This window comes from Dendrobates tinctorius, unplaced genomic scaffold, assembly GCF_039654945.1.
Source record: "Dendrobates tinctorius isolate UK_male_01 unplaced genomic scaffold, ASM3965494v1 ptg000082l, whole genome shotgun sequence".
Taxonomy (NCBI): Eukaryota; Metazoa; Chordata; class Amphibia; order Anura; family Dendrobatidae; genus Dendrobates; species Dendrobates tinctorius.
Window position 1 is genome coordinate 16,331,782 of NW_027361750.1, and position 26,393 is coordinate 16,358,174.

Here is a 26,393-nt window from a genome sequence, read left to right on the forward strand (position 1 = left end):
AAAAAACACTATAATGAGTACAATCTGGCCATGGGCCCCACTGACGCCTCGGGACCCGGACGTATCCCTGATTCCTTTCATTGTAATCAGCCCCTTCCTATTAGCTCTTTTTGCACCAGAAATGTGCAGCACAATTTTAGTGCAATTTTTTCTGAATGGTAAATAATCAAAAAATCACACAAGCGCTTACCCAAAAATTAAACACTAATAATTCCCCAGCTGCTAGGTCAAATGCGGGTCGGTGTCAGCCCGCAATTAAAAACAATGGTAAAACGATCAGGGAGACCTGTGCTGAAGGGCTAAACAGAGGCTGTCTCCAGGGACGCCACCGGCCGGAGCGCCACGCACGGATCCCCCACGGCAACACCACTCACAGGCCACCACCGCTGGCATGCATCCGCCACCACCTGGGCGCGGTGGGGAGCGGCGTTGCCGTGGGGGATACATGTGCGGTGGGCGTTCTTCCGGGTGGGGGGCGTGTGCGTGGGGTGTTAGAGGCGGGGGGGGGGCTCCGGCCGGTGGCGTCCCTGGAGAACCGCCTGGATATGCCTGCTTATCACAGAGCGCCCTCAGCTCATTTCTCCATGCAGCTCTACACTTCCAGGCCAGCACTGGCACCACGTTCATGTTAATCATCCTCTGCAACTCACGTCATCATCATTTCTTTTGGTGAGTGCTTTCCTGTCTGATTCAGGATTATTTCATGCAATTATCATTTTCTATGTGCATTAGTATGTTGTATTTATCTTTGCATTATTGCTGTACCGGCATTTCATTTATTTAAATGGTGCATATGACCTAGAATTGTCCATTTGGCAGCCTCTGTTTAGCCCTTCAGCGCAGGTCTCCCTGATCGTTTTTCTGAATGGTGTTGCACATTAGAAAACACCTATTTTCTGTGACGCCACTCCCTTTTGTCAAATAAGGCATAAAAAGTATCTAAAACACAATAAATATGGTAATGGTAATGAAAGACAATAATTTTAGTGCAATAATTGTGGTCAATATAGTCTGTTAAATCTCCCCCAGAGTCACTGGTGAAGTGATGGAGGGCATATACGTGTCATTGCACATGATGGAGTCCGTGACGTAAAACCAGAATAGTTTCCTCCAGCACACTGCGTGTTGGGATGGTTTATTGAAAGTTATATTGTGGTCTGGTTTTAGTATACATTCATAAAGTGGGAGGGAGAATGTCAACGTATCTCCTCCTGCATTGTCCTGACAGGACCTGTATGATGTCAGGATGATGTGGTCAGTCACATCATGGAGGAGTCACAAGGTCTGGGCTTAAATGGCTGAAGGAAAGAGCTTTCAGTGTGTGCTTGGAGAAGGAACACTCCAGGAAAGTGCTGCTTGGGCTTGTCAACCTGAACAGTGTGTGTTCTGCCAGCCGTGAGCAGGAGGAACCCCGCTCACAGAAGAACTGTGTTTGTTCTGTCACCATTTTTTTTTGTTTTGCCCAGAGGGCTGTATTTTCTTTACTACCCCTTGGTTTATGCTGCCTACAAAAAAACAAAAGAAGTTCTTAAAGCCGCAGTGTACCCGTGTCTACCTCCGTGTGCAGCCGAGTGAGCCACTCTACCACAACTAGTAGAAACAAAAGAATACACATAGGCCTGTGCACACTGCAAACAAGTCTGTATGACAGTGTTCACACCACCAAAAGACTGAAGCACAGAAAAATACAGTAAAACAAACGTAAAAATACTCTGTTGAAAAAAGTAGCAGTAGAAGAATATTCTTGACTGTATTTAAGGTTTGATATTTGGACAGAACTCATCTTTACCAGTTTTCCACAAGATGGAGACAAATTGGTGGTTATGGAAAGTTAACATGATCATTGACCGTTGTCTCGCTCTGCATTTTGGTCCTCGGGGGGATATAGATAGTCATTTACACTTATATGTATCTATACATCTTACAAGTCTGATATTGTTCTTAATGGTCGTATGTAAATCTGTCAGGACATGTAGAGGAATAAATGCTTGGGCATTCCTTCATTTTCTTGCTGTATAAGTCAACAGTAGCCTGTTTTGCCAAGCTTTGCGGCTGTCATAGATTTCTCTCCGAGAATTACAGCTCTATTTATAGCATGCTTATATCATATCCTTTTCTTTCACTGCTGGTTTATTCAGCGGCACTCGGGATTCTGGATGAAGTCGATGCAAGGTCATACTGCTAACCCACCTCTGGTCATGGGGAATAATTTGATTTGTGCTCAGATTGAGAGCTCAGGGTGAATTTTATAGCAGCCACCATATTTAGCAGAAGCAGTCAAGCGACTTTCTAATGCAGGAAGGTTTATCAGAAAGGTCCGCCGGTGAGGCTGTCGTTGTGCCGACCTTTATTCTTATCACGGCTCTCTCCCCTTTGCCCACTCATTCTTTTATTTTTCCATAGAGATTTATTAGTGTGTTATGCCGAGGTAGTTATATGACTTGTTTTGTTCAGTGCTTTACATTTTATATTTACAATAATTATTACCTTCTTTATGATCCATAGGGAAAAGTGGAAGAGGCTTTAACAGCTTTTGAACTTCTGGTGACTAAATATCCCCAGAGTCCAAGAGCCAGATACGGGAAAGCTCAGGTATGTTACTCCAAGATGAATGTAATATTTTACTGCTTTGTCTATACAGTCTAACCATCTTATGGGTCTCCAGGGTAAGTAGTAGGTAATATCTCAGAAAGTCTTTTCCAGCGTTTTTCCGTGGCGTAGTCTTGCAAATAACATGAAAATCTACCATGGTGTGACTAATGGTCCTAAGGTGAACGATTACTGTTCAACATCATTTTGTTTTATAACCTTTTATAGATATATTCTAGTATACAGGTCACACCAGCTGAACAAGAGGGTGGAAACCAGGAGCGTAACTATAGTGAGTGTATGGGGTTGCAGTTGCACCTGGTCATGTGGGCCAAAAGGTTTCTTTGGCCTATTTAAGACCAATTATCTATAGCATCTTCAGAGAGAAAGAGGAAAGGAACTCTAGTGCCACTGACTGGAGGTGGCAATCCTAAAAGTCAATGACAACCCTTTAAAGGACCTTGCCAAATGAATTTGGGTAGGAAGTCAAACCTGACACTCCATTTGCAGGCACATGTTTCAGGATTCTTGCCCCTCATCAGTACAAATGAAGAGAACTGGTTTGGCTGGGTGAGAGGTTTTTGAAAGGGGTAAAATTCTCCTTGTGAAGAACATCAAGTTGGCATAGAGAGACTTACAGGCCAAAGGGAGACTAATAGGCCAAAATTCTCCTGGGAATTTTAATATGCATATCCTTTTCCTCTTCAGAGAGGAAACACACTGGGGCTTTAGTGCCAATCCTACAAGCCAATATCTACAATTTAGGAGTCCTCTCACCCAGTCAACCAGTTCTCTTACTTTGCACTAATGAGGGTCAAAAACCCCAAAGCACATGTCTTCAAATGGAGCTTGTGGTTTGGCTTCCTATCCTAAATCATGAGACATGCACCCTTAAAGAGAATACAATCCCACATGCCTTTGCATATGGTCGATTTTTTACACGGACTAATGGTCCACATGGTAAAAATTGCTGCATGCCCTATTCTAGTCCATGACTGGCTTTGTGTGCTCATTTGCATTGTAGACAGTGCCGGAGTTGTCTTTACATTGTATGCACTGATCTGGCAGTCTTATCAGACCAGAAAAGTGCACCAATGTAAAAACATCTTCAGACATGTCCGCAGTACAGAGGCGCATATGAAGCCAGGCACCTTCGCAATTTACGGACCGGACTGGCCCTTTTTTTTTAATACAGATATCTGAACATGACCTTAGAGTCTTTCCAAGAGAACTCCATAAGTTAAAATATCTATGCATTTCCAAATCAGCCTAACTTCTTCTAACATTAGTCCATGACTGACATACCTTGCTGGTTCTATGATTAATGTATTATCTTCTGAAATCTGTAGACATTCTAACTCGTGATGAGCGAGTATACTCGTTACTCGGGTTCCCCTGAGCATGCTCGGGTGGTCTCCCAGTATTTGGATGTGCTCGGAGATTTAGTTTGTGTCACCGCAGCTGCATGATTTGCGACTGCTGGACAGGCTGAATACATGTGGGGGTTGCCTGTTTGTTAGGCAATCCCCTCATGTATTCAGGCTGTCTAGTAGCCGCAAATCCTGCAACTGCGGCGACACAAACTAAATCTGTGAGCTCGCCAAAATACTCGGAGGACACCCAAGCATGCTAGGGAAAACTCGAGTAATGAGTATACTCGCTCATCACTAATTCTAACCAATAAAATACTAGAATAGAATCCACTGTCTATTACAAGCATTCGCTCAGCAGCACAGGAATAAAAAGCTTCCTCTGTATGTCTACTTATCACTACAGGCCTATCAAAGAAGCACTTTAGTATATACTAATTGGACCATTTAAGGGGTAAAGGCGTTTTCTTAGCATATGCTGTCAGCATGTAATGTATGTGGTATGTATGTGTCCATCCTTTATGTCTAATATTTCATTTTCTTCTTTTGGCACGTGCTCACTGAATTGTATGATTTGGGTAGGTGATATATTCCACAATGTAGAATTGCCTAGTGTATAGTAGAGTAGTGCCGAAATGTATTTCATAACAATGTTTCTGTATTATTTCGTTACTGCCATTAGCCAGTCTGCATGCTATCTAGAGCCTCAGAAAGCCCTCCAATAATACATCTTTATGACTGATTGTGGAGGGAATCTCACATGTGTGCTTCACTGGTCCCTATGTAGCGGCAATAATAAACTACAGTAGCGGCAATCATAAACCCACCCTGACACAAGTCGCTGTAATTTTGCTATGAAAAATACTTAAATGCCTGAACTAACGCTGCAGGTGAACTATACATAAATGTTCATTCACTGCTGTTGAGCATTTGCATGAATAATTTTACGCTAACCTTGCTTTTTTTTATCAAGCAATAGAAATAAAATTCAGCTGTAATACAGTTTCACAAGATAGTAGGAATGAGCAAATTGATCTGATGCAAATTAGATTTATCTCAAATTTTTCGGAATTCTCTGTTCTTAGTAAATAAAACAACAATGTGTGATTTGTTTGGCGCAAGTTGCTTAACTGCTTAAAAAGCAGATTACATCAGCCAGAAAAGGCGGACATGACCTCGGACCTGCCAGGCAGCCTAGCAGCATTAGGTCCCACGGGAGGAACTCTCAGGAGAGACTGTCATCAGGAGGTGAAGGACTTAGGGGGAGACAGGGAGGGATAGAGCTGTTCACACTGCCAACAGAGATGAATACGTTGCTGTGATTAGAAACCAGTGGGTGCCATACCTGCTGGTGATTGCAGCTGACAAAGAAAAAAACTAGGGTAGTTTTCGGCACTACCAACTGGATAAAAAATGTAATGTCTAAAGGCCCCGCTACACGCTTCAATGTCCCAGCGATCCCACCAACGATCCGACGTGGATGGGATCGCTGGGACATAGTTAGCTGATCGCTGGTGAGCTGTCACATAGGCAGACTCACCAGCGATCAGGACCAGCGAGCACGCTGGTATCCAGGGTAAACAGCGGGTAACTAAGCGCCACGCAGCGCTTAGTTACCCGCTGTTTACCCTGGATACCCGATCAGGACCGGCGAGCACGATGGTATCCAGGGTAAACAGCGGGTAACTAAGCGCCACACGGCGCTTAGTTACCCGCTGTTTACCCTGGATACCAGCTCCCAGCGTCTGCTGTATGGCGCTGGGAGCTCGCTGCTCGTTGGTCTGTCACACGCAGCGATGTCTGCTGCCCAGCGGGAGACCAACGATAGATTTATGGCCCAGACCATTAGGCAACGATTAACGATCAGCCAACTGATAGTTGCTACGTGTCACACGCAACGATGTCATTTCGACATCACTGCAACGTCACCAAACTGGTGACGTTGCAACGAGATCGTTCACAATATCGTTGCGTGTAACAGGGCCTTTAAGATGCCTTGATATGCCATAAAAGCATCAGGTTTTAACTTTTAATGGACTTTTAACTTGATTCAATAAACTTACTTTTTTTATCCAGTTACTTGTGCTGAAATACTACCCTCGTTTTTTTCTCTATCATCAGGAGGGACTATCGTTGCCTGTATAAAAGCAAAAGCAGAAAAAGCCGCAGTCATTTTGCAGTGAATCTAGATACTGAGACAACATCATAGCTTAGTCGTAGAGAGAGGGAGAGAAAGTCATAAAACAATGAAAAAACTGTCCAGATAGTGTGTGACAGCACAACTGTGATGAACAGGTACCATTGGTTTACCCATGGCCAGATATGTGGAAGTCAATCTGACATTACTATGGCTGTGTTTGTGTTAAAATGCTTGAAAGTGTTTAGACTCAGTGTCGTACACATCTTGTCAGAGCAACTGGAGACTTTGCGTTACTTTAGATTTTATGCAAATTAATTTACCGCAAATAACTTTTTTTTGGCAAAATTGTTGAATTTGATTTTGAAAAGATTTACTTGTCTTTACCAGATGGATGTTAAGAAAATGTACACAATTTTCAAATTACTTTCATTAATTCCTTGCACATTTTAGGATTTTTAGGGGGATAGAGATTTTTTCTGGTCATGTGATGGTCACTCTGGTGAACAACTCTGATAAGTTTAACCGTACCTTCGGTGTAATCAATGAAAGTTCCTATTGCAAACAGAGATCTTGAAATTCATTTATAAAAGGTTTGAAAATGTGATAATTTTATATTACGCAATGGTTCCCTTTATTAACTGACATCTTAGTATCTATTTAATGGGAATCAGTCACCAGGTTTTTGCTGCCTAATCTGTGCACCATAATGAAGAGACAGAGACCCTAATTTCAACGATGTGTCACTTACTGGGCTCCTTGCTGTATTTTTTATATAATCACTGCATAATCAGCAGGAGATTATCACTGCAGTAATAGTAAACTTGCTGCTAGGTAGTGGAGCATATTTATGAGCACTGTACACTGGGTGCAGAATTATTAGGTAAATGAGTATTTTGATCACATCATCCTTTTTATACATGTTGTCCTACTCCATGCTGTATAAGCTTGAAAGCCAACTGCCAATTATGTAAATCAGGTGATATGCATCTCTGTAATGAGGAGGGGTGTGGTCTAATCAACACCCAATATAAGGTGTGCTTAATTATTAGGCAACTTCCTTTCCTTTGGCAAAATGGGTCCGAAGAAAGATTTGACGGACTCTGAAAAGTCAAAAATTGTGAGATGTCTTGCAGAGGGATGCAGCAGTCTTGAAACTGCCAAACTTTTGAAGCGTGATCACCGAACAATCAAGCGTTTCATGGCAAATATCCAACAGGGTCGCAAGAAGCGTGTTGATAAAAAAAGGTGCAGAATAACTGCCCATGAATTGAGGAAAATCATGCATGAAGCTGCCAAGATGCCATTTTGCCACCAGTTTTGCCATATTTCAGAGCTGCAACGTTACTGGAGTATCAAAAAGCTCAAGGTGTGCAATACTCAGGGACATGGCCAAGCTAAGGAAGGAAGAAAAACAACCACCTTTCAACAAGAAACATAAGATAAAACGACAAGACTGGGCCAAGAAATATGTTAAGACAGATTTCTGTAAGGTTTTATCAACTGATGAAATGAGAGCGACTCTTGATGGGCCAGATGGATGGGCCCAAGGCTGGATCAGTAAAGGGCAGAGAGCTCCACTCCGACTCAGACACCAGCAAGGTGGAGGTGAGGTACTGGTATGGGCTAGCATCATCAAAGATGAACTTGTGGGACCTTTTCAGGTTGAGGATGGAGTGAAGCTCAACTCCCAGACCTACTGGCAGTTTCTGGAAGACACCTTCTTCAAGCAGTGGTACAGGAAGAAGTCGGTATCATTCAAGAAAAACACGATTTTCATGCAGGACAATGCTCCATCACATGCATCCAAATACTCCACAGCGTGGCTGGCCAGTAAATGTCTAAAAGATTAAAAAATAATGACATGGCGCCCTTGTTCACCTGATCTGAACCCCATAGATAACCTGTGGTCCTTCATAAAATGTGAGATCTACAGGGAGTGAAAACATTACATCTCTCTGAACAGTGTCTGGGAGGCTGTGGTGGCTGTGGCACGCAATGTTGATCGTAAACAGATCAAGCAACTGACAGAATCTATGGATGGAAGGCTTCTGAGTGTCATCGTAAAGAAAGGTGGCTATATTGGTCACTGATTATTTTGAATGTCAGAAATGTTTATTTCTAAATTTTGTGTTGCTCTTTTGGTTTACCTGGTGAAAATAAACAGGTGAGATGGGTATATATTTGGTTTTTATTAAGTTGCCTAATAATTCTGCACTGTAATAGTTACCTGCTCAAACTGATATCCTCCTAAGATAGCCAAATCTAAAAAAAACCCCACTCCAACTTCCAAAAATATTAAGCTTTGATATCTATGAGTCTTTTGGGTTGATTGAGAACATAGTTGTTATTCAATAATAGAAAGAATCCTCTCAACTACAACTTGCCTAATAATTCTGCACACGGTGTATAGCACCACCACTGATTGACGGCTTTCTGCCTATGCACAGTGTACACCGAAAGCTGTCAATCAATATTGGGAGTGTGGTTGTACAGAGTTCAGCATTCACAGAACTGATAGATTTGAAGCAAGTAGCCCAGTGATACATCATCTCATGATACATCTCAGAGACTCTGCCCCTACATCATGCTTCTTCAGATGGGTTAGCAATAACCTGGTGACAAATTCCCTTTAAGAATTTTGGAAGCCAACATTTATTTCACTTGAAAAGACTATTATTGTGCAGAAAAAAAAATAGGCTCCCAATAGACTCCAATACAAGTCAGTGTGCTCAGTCCATTTAGGTGTATGGTTCATAGAAACTTCTCTTTAACTACTTCCATCCATGACTTTTCTTTCAGTCTGAAGATGAACTCGCTGAGAAGAAGAGGAGCAATGAGATTCTGTTGCGTGCTATTGGCACTTATGAAGAAGTGACTGGGTTGCCCAATGTTCCTACAGATCTTGTGAAAATCGCACTTATGAGAAGAGCTAATCGCCAGCAATTTCTTGGTAAGATGGCTCTAAAAATCCCTGGAAAAAGAAATGACATCTGATGTTTTACAATTATACAGTTAATATGTGCAAGGCTAGTTATGATGTGAATTAGTATGTGCTGTGGTGTTTGCAGGTACGCAGGATGCAGTGACGAGTCGCGAGACAATTTGGTGCTTTCTATAATAATGTTTATAAGCTTAGAGGGAACTTTCCTCAGTCACGGCCTTATCACCAAAAGGGGTAACATGGGTTGCTCTCGCAGGGGCTCTATGCAAGCAAACACAAACGGGTAGAACACGACTACTTCCGGCAATTGCCGGTCACTATAGGGCCGCGGTATGGCCGACTATGGGTCCTTAATTATATAGTCAACTTAGCTGTCCAGACGTCCCTCGCCATTTGGGATGGTGGTCTTTCGGCGTAGTAGTTGCTGGGCCCAGTTGCTGAGGCGTTGACGAAGTCTTCGCGCGCTCCAGCGCACTGATGACACTGGAGCCCCACAGGCCCTGGCGGAGTCCTTGGATGGGCGGCAGCGATGTGGGATGGCGAATGACAGGCCCCCTGCGCAGCTGACGCTGCGACGGGGAGTCCGCGGCCACAGAGGCTCGGCCCCTGCTGCGGACTGGAGCGGGACAGTGGTGGCCGCCGACGGCCTTGTACTTGCCGTGGCCCCTGGTGAGAGCAGGGCAGCTGCGGGTGGTGGGGAACAGGCCACAGCCGCGGGCTGGAGCAAGACGGCAGTGGCCGCGGGCGACCGCGGGTAGGCCGCAGCCGCGGGCTGAGGTGAGGCGGCAGCGGCCGCGGGTTGAACTGGGGCCGCAGTGGCCGCGGGCTGGAGCGGGGCAGCAAGTCTCGGATGATCGCCTTGGCGCCGTCCCTCTGGAGTCCTCAGTGAGCATCTCCCCTGGCACTGGTAAGTCGCTCTCGCTTTCAGTCGCTCCCACGGTCTCCTGCTTCCTCTGTCCCGGTCTGCTGACTCATCGTCCCGGGAATTCCCCACCTCCTTTATACTGGTCCCTCCCCCAGCCCATCTGTCTGTCACAACGGTCCGTCCCCGAACTCTGTCCCCCGGGGACAGTTTCCCCCGGAACCCAGATGACGGCTCCCTTGGTTCCGGCCCGGACACTCGACGGGGCCGTTCCTCCCACACTCCCCCGCCCTGTATGCTCGCCAGTAGGGTTTTCGTAGACTCGGGTTAGTTTTTTGGGACGACAGTCCTTGTCGCCATACGAACTGGTCCTGTTCGTAACGTTCAGGAGGTTTGCCAGCTGTTGACCGCTCGGAGCGTCAAAGCTCGGGTGTCGTGGAGTCTTCTGGGGTGGTGGAGGGTGGTTGAATAGTTGGTTCTGGTGGGATTCCCGGGTCTACTGTAGTGCCACTACTGGGGCGACCCGCACATACGACGGGGAAGTCCTCTTTGTCATCCAGGTCCCACACCGTGGGCAGGGGGTCGGGGACCTGGAGGGTCGGTTCGAGCCGCGGGGGAACGGTAGACGTACAACGCCGTAACATGTTACGGTGCACAACTCATGTGAGAGGCGCATTGTTTCCTTCAGATTGTATTTCGTACACAGGCCCGTCGGGGCTTATTTGGCGCAACACTCAGTATGGGTTCACCTCCCACCCTGGTTCTAACTTGTTATGGGGACGTTGATCAAGTACAAGTACCCGATCCCCAGTCTGATAGTCAATAGGTGGGGGCAGTGCTCCCCCTGGTGTTCTAGATCCTGGAGCTTCGTATGGACGATACAGTGGAGGGTCTGCAGCCGGTGCCGGTGGTTTCGGACCCACAAGGATACCCCGGTCCAGGGTTGAGGTTCCTCCGGGTTCAACTCCACCTCCGTAATTCCTTTGCCTTCCCGTCCGAACAGCAATGAGTAGGGGGTGTAACCAGTCACTCGATGCACCCGGTTGTTATATACCCACACCAGCTCGGGGACATATTCAGGCCAGCGGGCCTTGCGGTCGCTCTCCAGGGTGCGCAGCATTTGGATTAGCGTACGATTGAATCGTTCGCAGGCTCCGTTTCCCTGCAGGTGGTACGGTGTAGTCCGCGATTTATCGATACCGTAAAGATGGTGTAGCTCTTCCATGACTTTCCCTAGGAAGCACGCTCCTTGGTCCGAATGTATTCGTTGTGGACAGCCTTACACTTGAAGAAAGTTCTTACAAATCGCATAGGCAACCGACTCCGCTGTTTGGTCTCGGGTGGGGGTGACCACGGAGAACTTGGTGAAATGGTCCACCATAACGAGACAATGTTCATACCCCTCATAGGCAGCACCTATGGTCAGATAGTCCACTCGTTGCGCGGGGGCTTAGCGAGCTCACACGGGCGGCAGGTTCGACATACTTCTTCTACAGCAGCGTGCAAGCGTTGGTGGTACACTATCTGCTGTAACCATTGTAAAGTCTTTTGAGCATCAAAATGAGCCCCCTTCTCATGGGCTTCCCGGGCCAGTTGGTTGAGATGGGCTCCGGGCACGATCACCTGCCATATCGTAGCTGACGTGGTTCGTGACATGGCTTTTCGATATAAAAGTCCCTTTTTGAAGACTAGTTTTTCCCACTGGCGCAACATCAGCAACATATCTTGGGTCAAAGTCTGTCTATGTGAGCACGTGGGCAATTTACCGATGGCCACCCATCAGCGCAGGAGTCCAACTTCAGTATCTTCCTGTTGCTGTTGAATCCATTTGTCGCGGGGTTGTTCCAGCATCCCTCCTAGGAGTCCCGGATGAGGCGCTTCTTGCGTGTTGACTGTGAGCGCGGCGGTGGTGGGTGAATGGCGTTTCGTCTGCTTCTAATTCGTCGTCTAGACTTCTCCCTGGGGTGGTGTGTCGGATTCTGGAGAACGCGTCGACGTGCACGTTTTCAGCTCCCCGTTTGTAGATGATCTTATAATTGAATTTGGCCATCCGAGCCACCCACCGCTGCTCTAGGGCCCCCAGTTTGAGATTCTCCAAATGGGCTAACGGGTTGTTATCGGTCCGCACTACTACTTTGGAGCCCACCAGGTAGTCTACGAACCGCTCCGTCATTGCCCACACTACCGCGAGGAGCTCGAGCTTAAAGGAGCTGTAATTGTCCGGGTTGCGTTCGAAGTCGTGCAGCGACCGGCTACCGTATGCGATCACTTTCTCCTGGCCGTCCTGCACCTGTGACAACACAGCTCCTAGTCCCTGGAGGCTCCCGTCGGTATGCAGGATGAATGGTTGCGAGAAATCCGCATATGCCAATACCGGGGCGTCTGAGAGAGCAGCTTTGAGATCTTGAAATGCATCCTCTTGCGGTTGCTGCCACTGGATCTTCCGTCCATTCGCCCCGGCAGGAGCCCCCTTCAGCAGGTCTTGCAGGGCTCGAGCTCGGCATGCAAAATTCTTCACAAACCGACGGTAGTAGCCGGGCAACCCCAAGAAGGCCCGCACGTCCTTCACCGTCTCGGGGGTAGGCCACCCCTGGATGGCAGCGACCTTTTCCAGGGATGGTCGGACGCCCTCTGCCGAGACGGTATACCCCAGGTATTTGATCTGGGTGCAGAACAGGTGGCATTTCTGGGGCTTTACCTTTAATCCGTACTTCTGTAGCCGGCCGAGCATCTGCCCCAACCGCCTCAGGTGGTCCTCAAACGTGGCGGAATAGATGATAATATCGTCCAGGTATATCAATGTGGCTTCAAAGTTGAGGTCTCCCAGACACCACTCCATCAACCGCTGAAAAGTTCCTGGGGCGTTGGTCAGCCCAAACGGCATCTGATTGAACTCGAACAGTTCCATGGGAAGGATGAATGCCGTCTTGGCTCTGTCTTCCTCAGACATCGGCACCTGCCAGTACCCACTGGCCAGGTCTAGGGTGGAAAAGTATGTTGCGTTCCCCAGGGCGGACAGAGACTCTTCTATGCGGGGCAGTAGATACGAATCCTTTATGGTGCAGGCATTCAACTTCCGATAATCCACGCAAAAACGCAGAGTGCCATCTTTTTTCCGAACCAGGACAATAGGGGCCGCCCAAGGGCTCTGGCTTTCTCGTATGACCCCCTTCCGGAGCATTTGGGCTAGTAGAGTTTTCACTTCCTTGTATAGCTGCGGTGGTATTTTCCGATATCGCTCCCGGATGTGGGCCGCTCCTGCCGTGGAGATCCCATGCGTGATGGCCGTGGTACATCCGAAGTCGTCCTCGTGGCTGGCGAAGACACTGTAAAATTGTCCAGGGAGTGTCTCTACCTGGAGAAGCTGGGCTGGCGCTAGGCCGGAAAGTTCAGCCCGCATTCTCTCCAGGATGACTCGACCTTTTTCTTGGGCCGAGGATGCGACAGTCTATTGAGTTCGTACCGTTACTGCCCAGGGATCTTTGGGTTGCACCCTCAACTGAACTCCGGGGTCCGGCAGCATCTCCTCCAATGGCCTTATTAGTTTGGCCATCTCGGCCCGGGGCTTCAGGGCGATATCCTGATATTCCAGGTTGACACAACGTACCAAGACGGTCCCTTCCCGCACTGTGGCCAGGGAGCGGGATGCCAGGGTGCAGGCGCTCCGAGTAACATGGTTCCACCTGCACCTCCACGCCCTCCAGTGGCAATGGGGCGCGGATCGGCAGAGCCACCCCCGTCTGCCCCGGAGGAAGCACGAGTGGGAGGGCCGCTGGTGCGATGACGTTGCCCAGCGCCTCACCCTCCTGACACTCCTGGAGCACTCGCGCCTCCTGCACCAACCGCTGGAAGACCTGCCCCTGGGACGTGCGAGAACCCCACTGACTTAGGGTCTCCTGCGTGGAATCATTGAGGAGTAGATTGCCGAACTCTCGCAGTATGTTCATGCCCAAGTTGATCAGATGACGGTCGTTAGTCTCTCCTTGGGTTAGGACCACTCCCCGGCGGCCGAGGGATTTACCACACAATGTCATCTGAAGCCACACCATTCCGGCGACAGGTACCGGCAGTTGGTTTGCGGCCACTAGTCGTATCGAAATGCTGCCGGAAGTACGTTGCCGGCATGGTCGTTACCTGTGACCCTGTATCCACTAGACACCACACAGCACGACCCTCGACTTCAGCCCATACTATTGGGCACTTAGCGACCAGTTCTTCAGGACTTCCACCACCCCTTGTTGTGGCTTCCGGCTCCGAGCGGCGTCCACCATGCCCGGAGCCCTCTAGTTTAATGTCCACCGGGGTGGGTATTTCCCATGCCGCGGACACTCCCGTGCGAAGTGGCCCAGTTCTCCACACTCATAACACCGGGGCGGTGAGGCTCGGCCACCCCGGGTATTGCGAGGCCCCCAGGGCCCGGAATTGTAGCCAGGTCGGCCAGGCACGGGCTCCGTTCTCTTCTTCACTTCAGCCAGCTCGCCCCGGATACTCTTCAGTTCTTGTCTCATTTCCTCAATCCATTGAGAGGTTCTTCGACAACGCTTACGGAAGATTCCATGCTCCGGGCCTTCCCCACAGGAGCCGTCATCCCCTGCTCTTGCTCTTGCACCCGGGCCTGACTCCCCACTTCGGAGAAGGCTAAGCCTGGGTTCTCTCGGACCTGTTCCCGCAATGCCTGCTTGATTAGTGACTGAACAACCGGGTTCTCAACTCCCCAACGTCTGTTGGATCCCCATGGGTCTCTTCCAGGATCTGCAAGACCCGGACGAAGGTGTTGCGACGCCCCGGGGGTCTCAACATTACCGACTTCTGGGCTTCCCCATCTAGCGCCATAAGGGCCACCTCAGCCTCTAAATCGGGGGTCATGGGGTGCATGCGGAAAAGGCCCCGCATACGCTCTGTCCAGCTCCACAACAGCGTATTGGAGCCAGAAAACTGGGGCAAGTTACTTAGCATAGCCCCCAGGGAGATGCTGGAGCGGGGGCCCCCATCATCAGCAGCGCCCGCAGCCCCACTCTGATCAGGCGCACCGCCGTCTGCGTTCGGAGACTGCATCCTGCCGACTACGCCAAAATGTGGTGTTTGCAGGTACGCAGGATGCAGTGACGAGTCGCGAGACAATTTGGTGCTTTCTATAGTAACGTTTATAAGACTGGAGGGACCTTTCCTCAGTCACGGCCTGATCACCAAAAGGGGTAACACGGGTTGCCCTCGCAGGGGCTCTATACAAGCAAACACAAACGGGTAGAACATGACTACTTCCGGCAATAGCCTGTCACTATAGGGCTGCGGTATGGCCGACTACGGGTCCTTAATTATATAGTCAACTTAACTGTCCAGATGTCCCTCGCCATTCGGGATGGTGGTCTTTCGGCGTAGTAGTTGCTGGGCCCAGTTGCTGAGGCGTTGATGAAGTCTTCGCGTGCTCTGGCGCGCTGATGACACTGGAGCCCCACAGGCCCCGGCGGAGTCCTTGGACGGATGGGCCGCAGCCCCCGGACTGGGGCAAGCGGCAGTGATGTGGGGTGGCGAATGACAGGCCCCCTGCGCAGCTGACGGCTGCGATGGGGAGTCCGCGGCCAGCAGAGGCTCGGCCCTGCTGCAGATCGGAGTGGGACAGTGGTGGCCGCCGACGGCCCTGTACTTGCTACGGCCCCTGGTGAGAGCAGGGTGGCTGCGGGTGGCGGGGAACAGACCGCAGCCGCGGGCTGGAGCGAGACGGCAGTGGCCGCGGGCGATCGCGGGTAGGCCGCAGCCGCGGGCTGAGGTGAGGTGGCCGCGGGCTGGGGTGTGGCGGCAGCGGCCGCGGGTTGAACTGGGACCGCAGTGGCCGCGGGCTGGAGCGGGGCAGCAAGTCTCGGATGATCGCCTTCTCGCCGTCCCTCTGGAGTCCTCAGTTAGCGTCTCCCCTGGCACTGGTAAGTCGCTCTTGCTTTCAGTCGTTCCCACGGTCTCCTGCTGCCTCTGTCCCGTTCTGCTGACTCATCGTCCTGGGAATTCCCCGCCTCCTTTATACAGGTCCCTCCCCCAGCCCATCTGTCTGTCACAACGGTCCGTCCCCGAACTCTGTTCCCCGGGGACAGTTTCCCCCGGAACCCAGATGACGGCTCCCTTGGTTCCGGCCCGGACACTCGACGGGGGCCATTCCTCCCACAGTGCTACCAGACCTTTCACTGTGAATGAACCACCAGGCATGTAGAGGTTCAGTTGTGTCTGCCAATGGCAGATGCGGTTATTTCAAGTCAGCACCCCATGTTAAAATTAATTGCAGACCACAAAAATGGCAAAGTCCTCAGCAGTGGAGCAGTGGAGGGTGCAGGAGGGAGTTAAAAGTATTGAATAACTGTTTTGGTATGTAGGCTAAGGAAGATACGAGGGTTGTGAAGTAGGCCTGCTTAGCAGTGGCGAGGGCAGATTTGAAAAGCGAGTGTTGCTTGCTTGAATGCAGGGAAGTCATCCTGCAAATATGTTTTCTTCCAATGTCGCTCTGCAACCCTGGACACTTGCCAAAGCTTTTCAGTGAGGCTATTGTGCCAGGGTTGTCTATTGATTCTTCCCATGCCTAAATGGGGCAACCTCGTCAATAGCTGATGCGAGAGTGACATTGTAGAAAGTAGTGGCGCGGTCTGTGTCATGGTGTGAAGATTTGGACATCAGTGGTAGAATAGAGTCGGAGAGTGCATGAGTGTCTAGATGTGCAGGGGGTGCTAGTTGCTGGACATGGGTGGGAGGTGAGGAAGACAGTGATGAGAACGTGAGTAGATGGTGGTCAGAAAGGAGGAGAGGGGAGATTGTGAGGTTAGATACGGAGCAGAGTCGGGAGAAGATAAGGTCTAATGTTTGTCCTTCTGTGTGGGTGGCTGAGGAGGACCATTGAGTAAGTCCAAAAGATGAAGTAAGTGACAGTAGTTTAAATGTTACTGACTGGTGGGTGTCAGTGGGAATGTTAAAATCACCTATGATGATGGTGGGAATGTCAGTAGAGAGAAAGTGAAGATGCCACGTGGAGAATTGCTCAATAAAGGTAGTGGCTGGGCCTGGAGGTCGGTATATGATGGCTACGTGGAGGTTGGAGGGAGAGTAGATGTGGACAGAGTGGACTACAAAAGAAGGGAGGATGAGGGAGCGTAGAGGTAAGATAGGGTTGAAGGTGCAGTTGCTAGAAAGGAGAAGACCAACTCCTCCACATTGTCTATTGCCAGGGGGAGGAGTGTGGGTGAATTGGAGGCCGTCGTAACACAGTGCAGCAGAGGAGGCAGAAAATACATATAAATATGTGAGGTATTGGTTGATATTTTGGCCAAGATATGCAAGCTCTTTACTACATGGGTTTGCGGCTTCCTGTTCACATGGGATGCATTTAGATAGTGCTGGGCAGCCTGCCTGATCTAATAGTATGGGCGTCACTAATAGGCTGTAAGCCACATACTGTGCACCACCTGTATGTGAACAACACTCTGTACAAGCCACTTTTGTGCAATCATATACTAAGCAATCACCCCCTCCATGAATTGGTAGGGTGTGAGTGGTTGTCTCATCAGTATTTTGCACCTGTGTTGCCGCCATCTTTACTACATGAATTTGCTGCATCGTGATAGTGCATTTGTTCAGAGACCTGGACAGATAAGCACTGCTGCCTCTTTTCTTCTGGACTAATTCTTTAATTTCTGGAGGATTTTTAGTCCTCTTTTTGTGGCTTTGCTATTTGAGGCCCAGGAAGGAAACATTGTAAGACCAATCACTGTGCAACTTTCATTTCATAAGCTGATCTGGTAAACGGAAAGCTGCTCTGTGATTGGTCGCTGTGGATATCAAAGACAGTTCTCTCTATAGACACTTTTGATAAATCTGCCCCAATGTTCCTTCTTTTCTGATTACTTTTTACAGAATTTAAAATGCTGCATAAGTTTAAAGGGAACCTCTCATGTGAAAAAATGCTATTAACCTGCAGCTATGGGGTTAATCTATAGGTTAATAGTGTTCTGAACCTGTGTGTCTGTTGCCGTTGAATCCTGTTTGCCAGGAGTAAAGTAACTTTATTCCTCTTGGCAGCCTAAGGGCCCCGTCACACATAGCGACGCACCAGTGATCACGACAATGATATGACCTTGTCAGGATCGCTGGTGAGTCGCTACATGATTGCTGGTGAGCTGCCAAACAGACAGCTTCACCAGCGATCAGCACCAGCGACACGCGGGTAACAAGCGACGCACGTCGCTTAGTTACCCACTGTGTACCTTAGTTCCCAGCGCGCTGGTGCAGGAAGCTGGTAACCAAGGTACACATCGGGTTTGTAAGCGGCGCGCGGCACTTAGAAACCAGATGTGTACCTTGGTTACCAGCTCCCTGCACTGGCGCGCTGGTAACTAAGGTACACATCAGGTTTCTAAGCGCTGCACGCCGCTTAAGAAACCCGATGTTTACCTTCGTTACCAGCGCCAGCTTGCTGATCGCTGGTCTCCCGCCTGTCACACGCAGTGATGCGTGCTGGCCAGCAGGAGACCAGCGATCAAAAAAATGTCCTGCCCATTCCAGGACGATCAGCGATACCCGGCAGGGGGGCCGGTCGCTGGTAAGTGTCACACATAGCGATCTCGCTGGTGAGATCGCTGTTGCGTCACAAAACTTGTGACTCAGCAGCGATCTCGCTAGCGAAATCACTGTGTGTGACGGGGGCTTAAGACTTTTAGAGGCGCGGCTGTTGAGTCTTCAGTTACTACTCAGTGCATAGTGAGCGACTACTGTAACCATGCTCCTGCACTGACTGACAGCCGGCTCAGCAGTGCATCAATACAAAGCGGGATGCAGTCAGTGTTGGGGCGCCATTACAGCCGCTGCTCAGTATGTACTGAGCGGTGACCGAAGCCGCACCTCGACTGAAAGCCTGAGGCTGCTGGGAGGAATAATGGTCATTTCCTCCTAGCTGCGGGGCTTTTAGTTTGGTGGCTGCACAGCTTCAGAACACTATTAACCCCACAGGTTCCCTTTAAAGGGAAACTTTCACTTGAAAAAATGCTATTAACCTGCAGAAGTGGGTTAATCTGCATCGTAATTGCTTTCTAACCCTGCCCGGTCCCGGCACTTAAACCTTTGCTGCTGGGATGAAATAAACTTTATTCCTACCAGTACCAATACCATTCGGGTTTCAGTCATGAAGGCACCACCGGTGCAGGTTCAGTCACTGCTCTATGTATAAAGAGTGGCGGCTTTAGCTGTGTCCCCCGCACTGACTGACATCCACCTGAGCCGCCTTTCAGTGCCAGAGGCGCGGTCACAGCCACCACTCTATACGCAAAGCGGTAGGTGAACCGTGCCGACACGGCTCCGTGACAAAAACCCAAACGCTGCGGGGGGAAAGTAAAGTTAATTTCCTCCCAGCAGCGGGAGTCTAAGTGTCAGCTCCGGGCACATTCAGAATGCTATGAACCTGCAGATTAATGGCATTTGTTTCTCCTAACATGACATCTGGAACAATTCACCTTTTGATATTCACTGGCTTCGAAACCTCTTTGAGACCTGAAGCAAAAGCTTTAAATCCATCTAAAAGATGATGTGCATTAGCTTTAGTGTCCTTTATACAATGAATTCACCTGGCTGCTGAAAAACCTCTTTAGGAGCCTTGTCAATCACTAATATAAGGATTGAAATAGAAGCTGAAGTAGCACCCTCCACTGTAAGATGTTCTGATTACTTTGTTCTGATGTGAGCAGGTTGCAGGATGCAGTGACAGACAGGAGGCAGAGCAAGGGTTAACAGATTTATTAACAGAGGTATACTCCACGCGGGGAGATAATGTGTTAAGCAGGAGGGTAAGCAAGGTGGTTTTATCATTGTAAGGGTGCAAGGTGAGGTATAAGGCAAAGCAACTGTTCATGAAAGGGTTAACTTATCAGTCCGCTGGCTTCCTGGCTGCAGGGCTGTAGGTTCCAATGGTGGCGCCCACGCAAGTGGCATGTGATGTCTCCGGTGTTGTCCTGAAGAAGTTGGGAGTCTGGTTTCCAGTGATGGCGATGGGTCCTCGTTGTCCTAAGCAGGGTCCTTGATCCAGGGTTCGACGTACGAGATGCAGAGCAGTCTGTGTTACCACCAGAGCGTGACTCAGCTCGGCAGTAATATGCGGGTGAGGAATTACACAGTTCAAAATGAGTCATATGGTCTGTCTTAGGCGGCTCTCGCGCAGCAACCACCGGACCTGAGCATCTTCAGCTTTCGGTTACCGGGGAAAACGGGCACACGGCAGATTGCTGTCCACAATCAGTGTCCCTGGATGCAGGGAATTTACAGTGCGTGCCTGCGCTATCATGATGCTCGACGGACGGAGCACCATGCTTCCCCTGCTGCGCGTTCTGTCTTCCCGCCAAGTCTCCTCTCTCTTTCCCGCACACAGCGCCTTTTATCAAATGGTAATGCGCACGTATGCGCAAAAAAAGCATGCGTTTTTTTTTAAAACACACCCAAACCCGCAAAAAAACGCACACAAGCGCATGATGCGTTTTTTTATGTGCGTTTGCACTGCGCGTGGTGCGCAGCGCAAAAAAACGCAAGTGTGAAAGTAGCCTTACACTGAGGTATTATTTACATGTATGTAAGTAGAGATTCTCTGTTGACATGAATTGTACAGAAATTAGTTGCTGGTCCTCATAGATAATTAGTAACTCAGAAGCAATTGGATTTAGTTATGATTGCTTTAGTCCCGTGTACTTACAGTGGCAGTGAGGGGGACACTTAAAAGCCCATGAAAACGTTCAGATCCTTACTGATTGAGAATTAGAAATCATTGGGGAGAAGTGTGAAGTTCTGAACTCTGTAATTACCAAGTGACATAGCCTGGAAATAAAGGTGTTTCTACTACGCGACTGTGCGATGACATGACGGGTGGCACAGTATGATTACTTAGTGGACTCAGCGTTCCTTCCCTGGATACATTAATAATACAGAACAGTAATGGAAATGACAAACTTTCCGGAACAAAACATTTCCATTATCACCTGTAGTCATTCTCATTTAAGCAACAGAAAAGAATATGCTATTAGGAGACTAACAATGCAATCATGTTGTGCTGCAGTGAAACAACACTGGAATGAATAAATGGTACTTATAGTTTAATTTCTAAACACACACTTTATTACCAACAAGTCAACCTTTTACTGTTTACTTAGAAAGTAACTATACTTTGAATTTTATGTTAGAAATCATCTGTAGGTGAAGATAAGAAACTTTCTTATATATTTTATTAAAAAAAAAAATACTTCTATCCCACTTTTTACACTTCTCACCTGCACTGATCACATACTCTAAATAATTGCTCAAATCTGTCTACAGATCTGTCTTCAGTGAGGGATAAAATCACACATGCTACATATAGGGGGTGAAGCTGGAGAGAGAAAGAGCCAGAGTACATAAGGAGAAGTTGATGTAGCTTTAGGCTATATGCACACGTAGTTTTAGGTGCTGCGGATTTGGGAAAATCTGCAGGTAAATCCACAGGTCAAAAGACCTGCGGTTTACCTGTGGATTAGCCTGCGGTTTAGCCCTGCGGTTTCACACCTCTACAATGGAGAAGGTGTGAAACCGCTGCAGATTCCGCACAAAGAATTGACATGCTGCAGATTTGAACCCACAGTGTTTTTCAGTTTACCATTGAAAACAATGGTACTGTACAACGGAGCTAAATCTGCTGTGGACCCACAGAGCCTAAAACACTGCGGATCCGCAGCAGGATCCGCAACGTGTGCACATACCCTTATTGACCAGAGCCTACAAAAGAAAAATAGCTAGTTAATGCAAGTCATAGAAGGGCCTCAAATCGTGTCATTCCTCATATACAAACAACAGCTGATCCTGAAAAATTACCTGAAAGCGCAATTACACCTGAAAGAAGACAGCTCGACAAATTTTTCATGTTGAACTGGACATACAACATGAACATACATTTTTTTTTTTTTTTTTTACAATTTTTCTACTCTGTTACAGAGATATTAGCAATCAGAGTGTTTGGCACCTAATGTATTAACTTTAGTTAAGTCCAAGTGGGTGTTCAGATAACAACTTATACAGGGAGACGAGAACACACCCATTGAAGAGTAAGGGCCCCGTTACACGTATCAATGTCCCAGCGATCCCACCAACGATACGACGTGGATGGGATCGCTGGGGCATAGTTAGCTGATCGCTGGTGTGCTGTCACATAGACAGCCCCTCCAGCGATCAGGACCAGCGAGCACGCTGGTTTCCAATGAAAACAGCGGGTATCAAAGAGCCGCGCGGCTCTTAGATACCCGCTGTTTACCTTGGAAACCAGCGTCGCTGATCACTGGTCTCTCGCTGCCACACGCAGCGATCCGCGCTGGCCAGCGGGAGACCAACGATCAAAAAACGGGCCAGGACGATGGAGCACGATCAGCGATACCCGGCAGGGGGGCCGGTCGCTGATCCATGTCACACAGCGATGTCGCTGGCGAGATCGCTGTGGCATCACAAAATCAGCAATCTCGCTGGTGATATCGCTGTGTGTGATGGGGCCTTTACTAATAACACCTACTTGGACTAAAGTTAACACATTAGATGCCAAATGATTGCTAATATCTCCCCAACAGAGAAGTAAAATTAAAGTTAAAAGTTTTATTCCATTCTGCAGCTACAATTACATTGTGCATTCAAGAAAGATTTTGCTGGAGGTCCCCTTAGGCAAAAACCAGCAGTGGGTGAAAAATACAGAAGTGGTGCTCGTGTTTCTATTATACTTTTCCTCTGATTTTTCCACTCCTGGTTTTGGCTTACAGATACTGATGTAAAATACTGACCAAATACTGAACGTGTGAACGTTGCCTTAAAAAGATTTTCCAGCCTCTGAATTTCATTGTTGGGCGGACACATATTAAATGAAAATAATAAATGAAATTATAGTCCCTCTGAATTATCACTTGCAGTTTCTGTTGAAGCGCTCACCTGGTCACCGATGGTCTGTACTTCCGGTCCCATATTCAACGCGCTGGAAGTGGCTGGAAATGCTCAACTAGCCAATTACTGCAGACAATGATTGTCGAAATGGGCATTTACGGACATTTTCTTTGCATTGGGGAAAGGCCCAAAAAACACAGAGCAATGGGGCCCTGGTAACACTTGAATGGGACTTGTGGGGGGAGGGGGTGATCAATTAGGGTGAGTATTGTTTCCTTTATGATTGTTTAACTGCTCTGAGCCCCTTTAACAAAAAAATAAATCATTATAAGAGTATGCGCACACAATGTTCTTTTCAAGCAGATACCGCCCAGAATCTGTCTGAAAAAGCACCCCCTAAAGTGAATATAAGGCCGCATTCACACATCCACGTTTAAACACATCAGTTAAAAAAAATGTTTCTGATGTCATCAGTGTTTTGGATCAGTGTGTCTGTTTTTACCACCAGTGTCAAAATGACGGGAACGACGACAAAGCTACCGGTGAAGCCACCTAGGGTAGACAAATGCAGATGTTTTCCTGAAGCAGCTTCACCTGGCAAGACTCGGTGGCTGCAGCCGCGTCTAATAGACGCCTTGTGCACATAACCTTAGCTCTACAGATGATCAGAGCCCTCCTACCCCAAATCCTCCGAATTTATTGAATAGTAGAACAATTGTCTTCAAGTTCATGCAAATGTTTTCACTGGTAAAACATTGATAGGACATTGATCTTCTTCCTACGAAGCGTTTTTTTAGGACACTTTCCTTTATATCAGCTATTGAACTGCTTTTTTCATGCGGAAACTAATAGTAACTTTTCGGCTTTGTTTTCACATTCCAGGCCGCATGCGAGGATCTATACTTACTCTCCAGAAGTTAGTACAGCTGTACCCTGAAGATACATCACTCAAGAATGAGCTCGGTGTCGGCTACCTTCTGCTAGGAGATAATCAGAAAGCCAAAGAAGTGTATGAAGAGGTAAATCGAGTACATTAAACCTAGTTTTGCAAGTGTTTTCCTCTATTTGCTTTTATATGTTTAGAATTTTGATAATTTAATAAAGATTTTTCATAAATAGAGTTCAATATAAAGATTTACAGGACTCTAGTCCAGCAGCCACAGCAGTAGTCATTGGCCGCCTAACCAGAGCTTGCAGACCTCCTACTCCCTGAAACATCCTTGGCGCCTCATATGATTAGTAGATCTTTTTGCCTTTATTACTCTGCAACGCTAGGAACACATGATGTCCATAGCCTACTAATCAAAAGAGGCACCAGGGATGTTAGGAGCTAGGAGGAGCTTTGCAGGGCTCTGGTCCAGTGTCGTAGTTCTACAACTTTTATTTACGTTTTCAGATGTTCAGAATTCCAAAATTTGTATTGTAGATCTTTACTCTGATCTTTAGATGAACCATTTACACTATGCACGTCAAGAGTTTTAAAGGTATAACCCTGATGGCTTGATGTTAGAATAATCTATCAATATAGGAGTTTTGGGGCTCCACACTTTTTTACTCCCAGTAACTTACATAAAAAGCAAGTTGGGGATTTTTGAGAGTGTTACCCAACAGTCTCATCCATGTGGCTGAGTACAAACATGGTGGCCTTCACTCTAGGAAGCCACATGCCCCATGTTCTACTATTAACAAATTTCTGTCTCTGGGACCTGTATATCTGCAATAGAGCTCTGTCAATGATATTTTTCTTGTAAGAATGAAAAACACGACAGCAAAACTCAATAATCCCAACATATCTCAGTGGGATTCACATTACCTGAAGGATTCAGCTATGCATTGTGGTTCCTAAAACAAACTATTATTATTATTATTATTATTTATTGTTATAGCGCCATTTATTCCATGGCGCTTTACATGTGAGGAGGGGTATACATAATAAAAACAAGTACAATAATGTTAAACAATACAAATTATAACTGGTACAGGAGGAGAGAGGACCCTGCCCGCGAAGGCTCACAATCTACAAGGGCTGGGTGAGGATACAGTAGGCGAGGGTATAGCTGGTCGTGCAGCGGTTTGGTCGATCGGTGGTTACTGCAGGTTATAGGCTTGTCGGAAGAGGTGGTAGTTTGCGACCTCATACATGAAGGCTTCTTTTGGAAGGATTTTATTTCTTATTGAGATATACTCAAGGAATGTCTTCTTTTCTTGTTTCAGGTTTTATCCTTGGAACCTACTGATGGTTTTGCCAAAGTACATTACGGATTTATCCTCAAAGCAGAAAATAAAATTGCTGAAAGCATTCCTTATTTAAAAGTAAGGAGCAAAATTTCTTTAAAAAAAATAAACATTTCAGACATCTTTGCATATTTAAGTCATGCCTCTTTCTAATTTAATTTATTCACTGCAAACATTGGACACCACCAGCTTTATTTTCAACCAGCAGCAACATTAGGGCAGATTGTCAACACGCAAAGAAATACTGATTTTGCTCTGACAAAGCTCTCGAGTATTGACGTAGGTCCGACTATATTGGTGGACATTCATGATTGTATTTGCATCTATTTTTGATACACACTACTCCACAATAACGTCTACTCTGTTTTGTAACATTTATTAGGCATTTGGGCTACAATTTAAAGCCATTTGAAACATGCGTGTCAGTTTTCCCCCCCCAAAAAATAAGTGGACATGGCTTTCTATTTGGCTATTATTTAGAAACATGTAGTAAATGTAAAACTTTTTTAAAATTCTCAAAATAATTTAGAAAATTAGAAAAAAGTCAAATCTTTACTTTGCACAGGCTATGATTTCGAAAATGTGATATTTTCTCCAGTGTGAAAGTTGTGAAAAGTGTGAAATCTTGTGTCAGAAATGTGTCTCAATATTTGTCTATAAATTAGATTAGCTTTAACTTCAAAATTGGCTAAAATGGTTCCACTTTTAAAAAAAAATGGCCAAAGTTTTAGTTTCCTAGCTAGGAACAAACCCAAGCATGTATATTGAATTAATATTATTGTTTGCTTTCAATAGTTTTTTTTTTTTACCAAATACTCGTTTGGTCAACAATTAATATTCAATAACACCACAACAAATTATTGACACAATAAAGTTAAGCAACCAGAAAATAATTTTTTCTTAAGTTGTTAAAAAAGCTCACATTGGGTCACATTAAAAAAAAGAGTAGTTAAGGCAATTAAATAGAATTCTACAACTGATCAAACAAGATGTACTATTATAAGCTTAAATGGATAGTCCAGTTAATCCAGGATAGGTGTTAGCTACTAGTTCACCATAACAGAGTCTCTGGTTGAATGGAGCTGTGGTTGAGCATGTGCAATATTGATCCATTCAATTTTATGGGACTGCTGCAGATAGACTATTGCTGTAGTTGGTTACTTCTGGCATGCCCATAGAGACTGAATGGAGGTATATTCACAATGGCTATTTAATGGAATCTGTCAGCACAAAATGACTGCTCAAACCAAGCACAGGCTTTCAATGCACTATTGGTATGACAAAACCATAGAATATGGACAAATGGATGGCACAGAGATGAAAATCGAGTTTTCTGTATGACAACTGGATGATTTT

General features: G+C 47.0%; 1 protein-coding gene across 3 annotated transcripts in view; it reads left to right on the forward strand.

Annotated features, from left to right (window-relative positions):
- ASPH (aspartate beta-hydroxylase) overlaps nucleotides 1–26,393 on the forward strand; it is a 303,702-nt gene that overhangs the window by 217,059 nt on the left and 60,250 nt on the right. For all 3 annotated transcript variants that reach the window (XM_073583934.1, XM_073583936.1, XM_073583935.1), the window contains 4 exons: nucleotides 2,506–2,592; nucleotides 8,899–9,049; nucleotides 23,685–23,821; nucleotides 25,017–25,115. In XM_073583934.1, coding sequence (XP_073440035.1) covers nucleotides 2,506–2,592; nucleotides 8,899–9,049; nucleotides 23,685–23,821; nucleotides 25,017–25,115 — 474 coding nt within the window. The remainder of the gene's footprint in view (nucleotides 1–2,505; nucleotides 2,593–8,898; nucleotides 9,050–23,684; nucleotides 23,822–25,016; nucleotides 25,116–26,393) is intronic.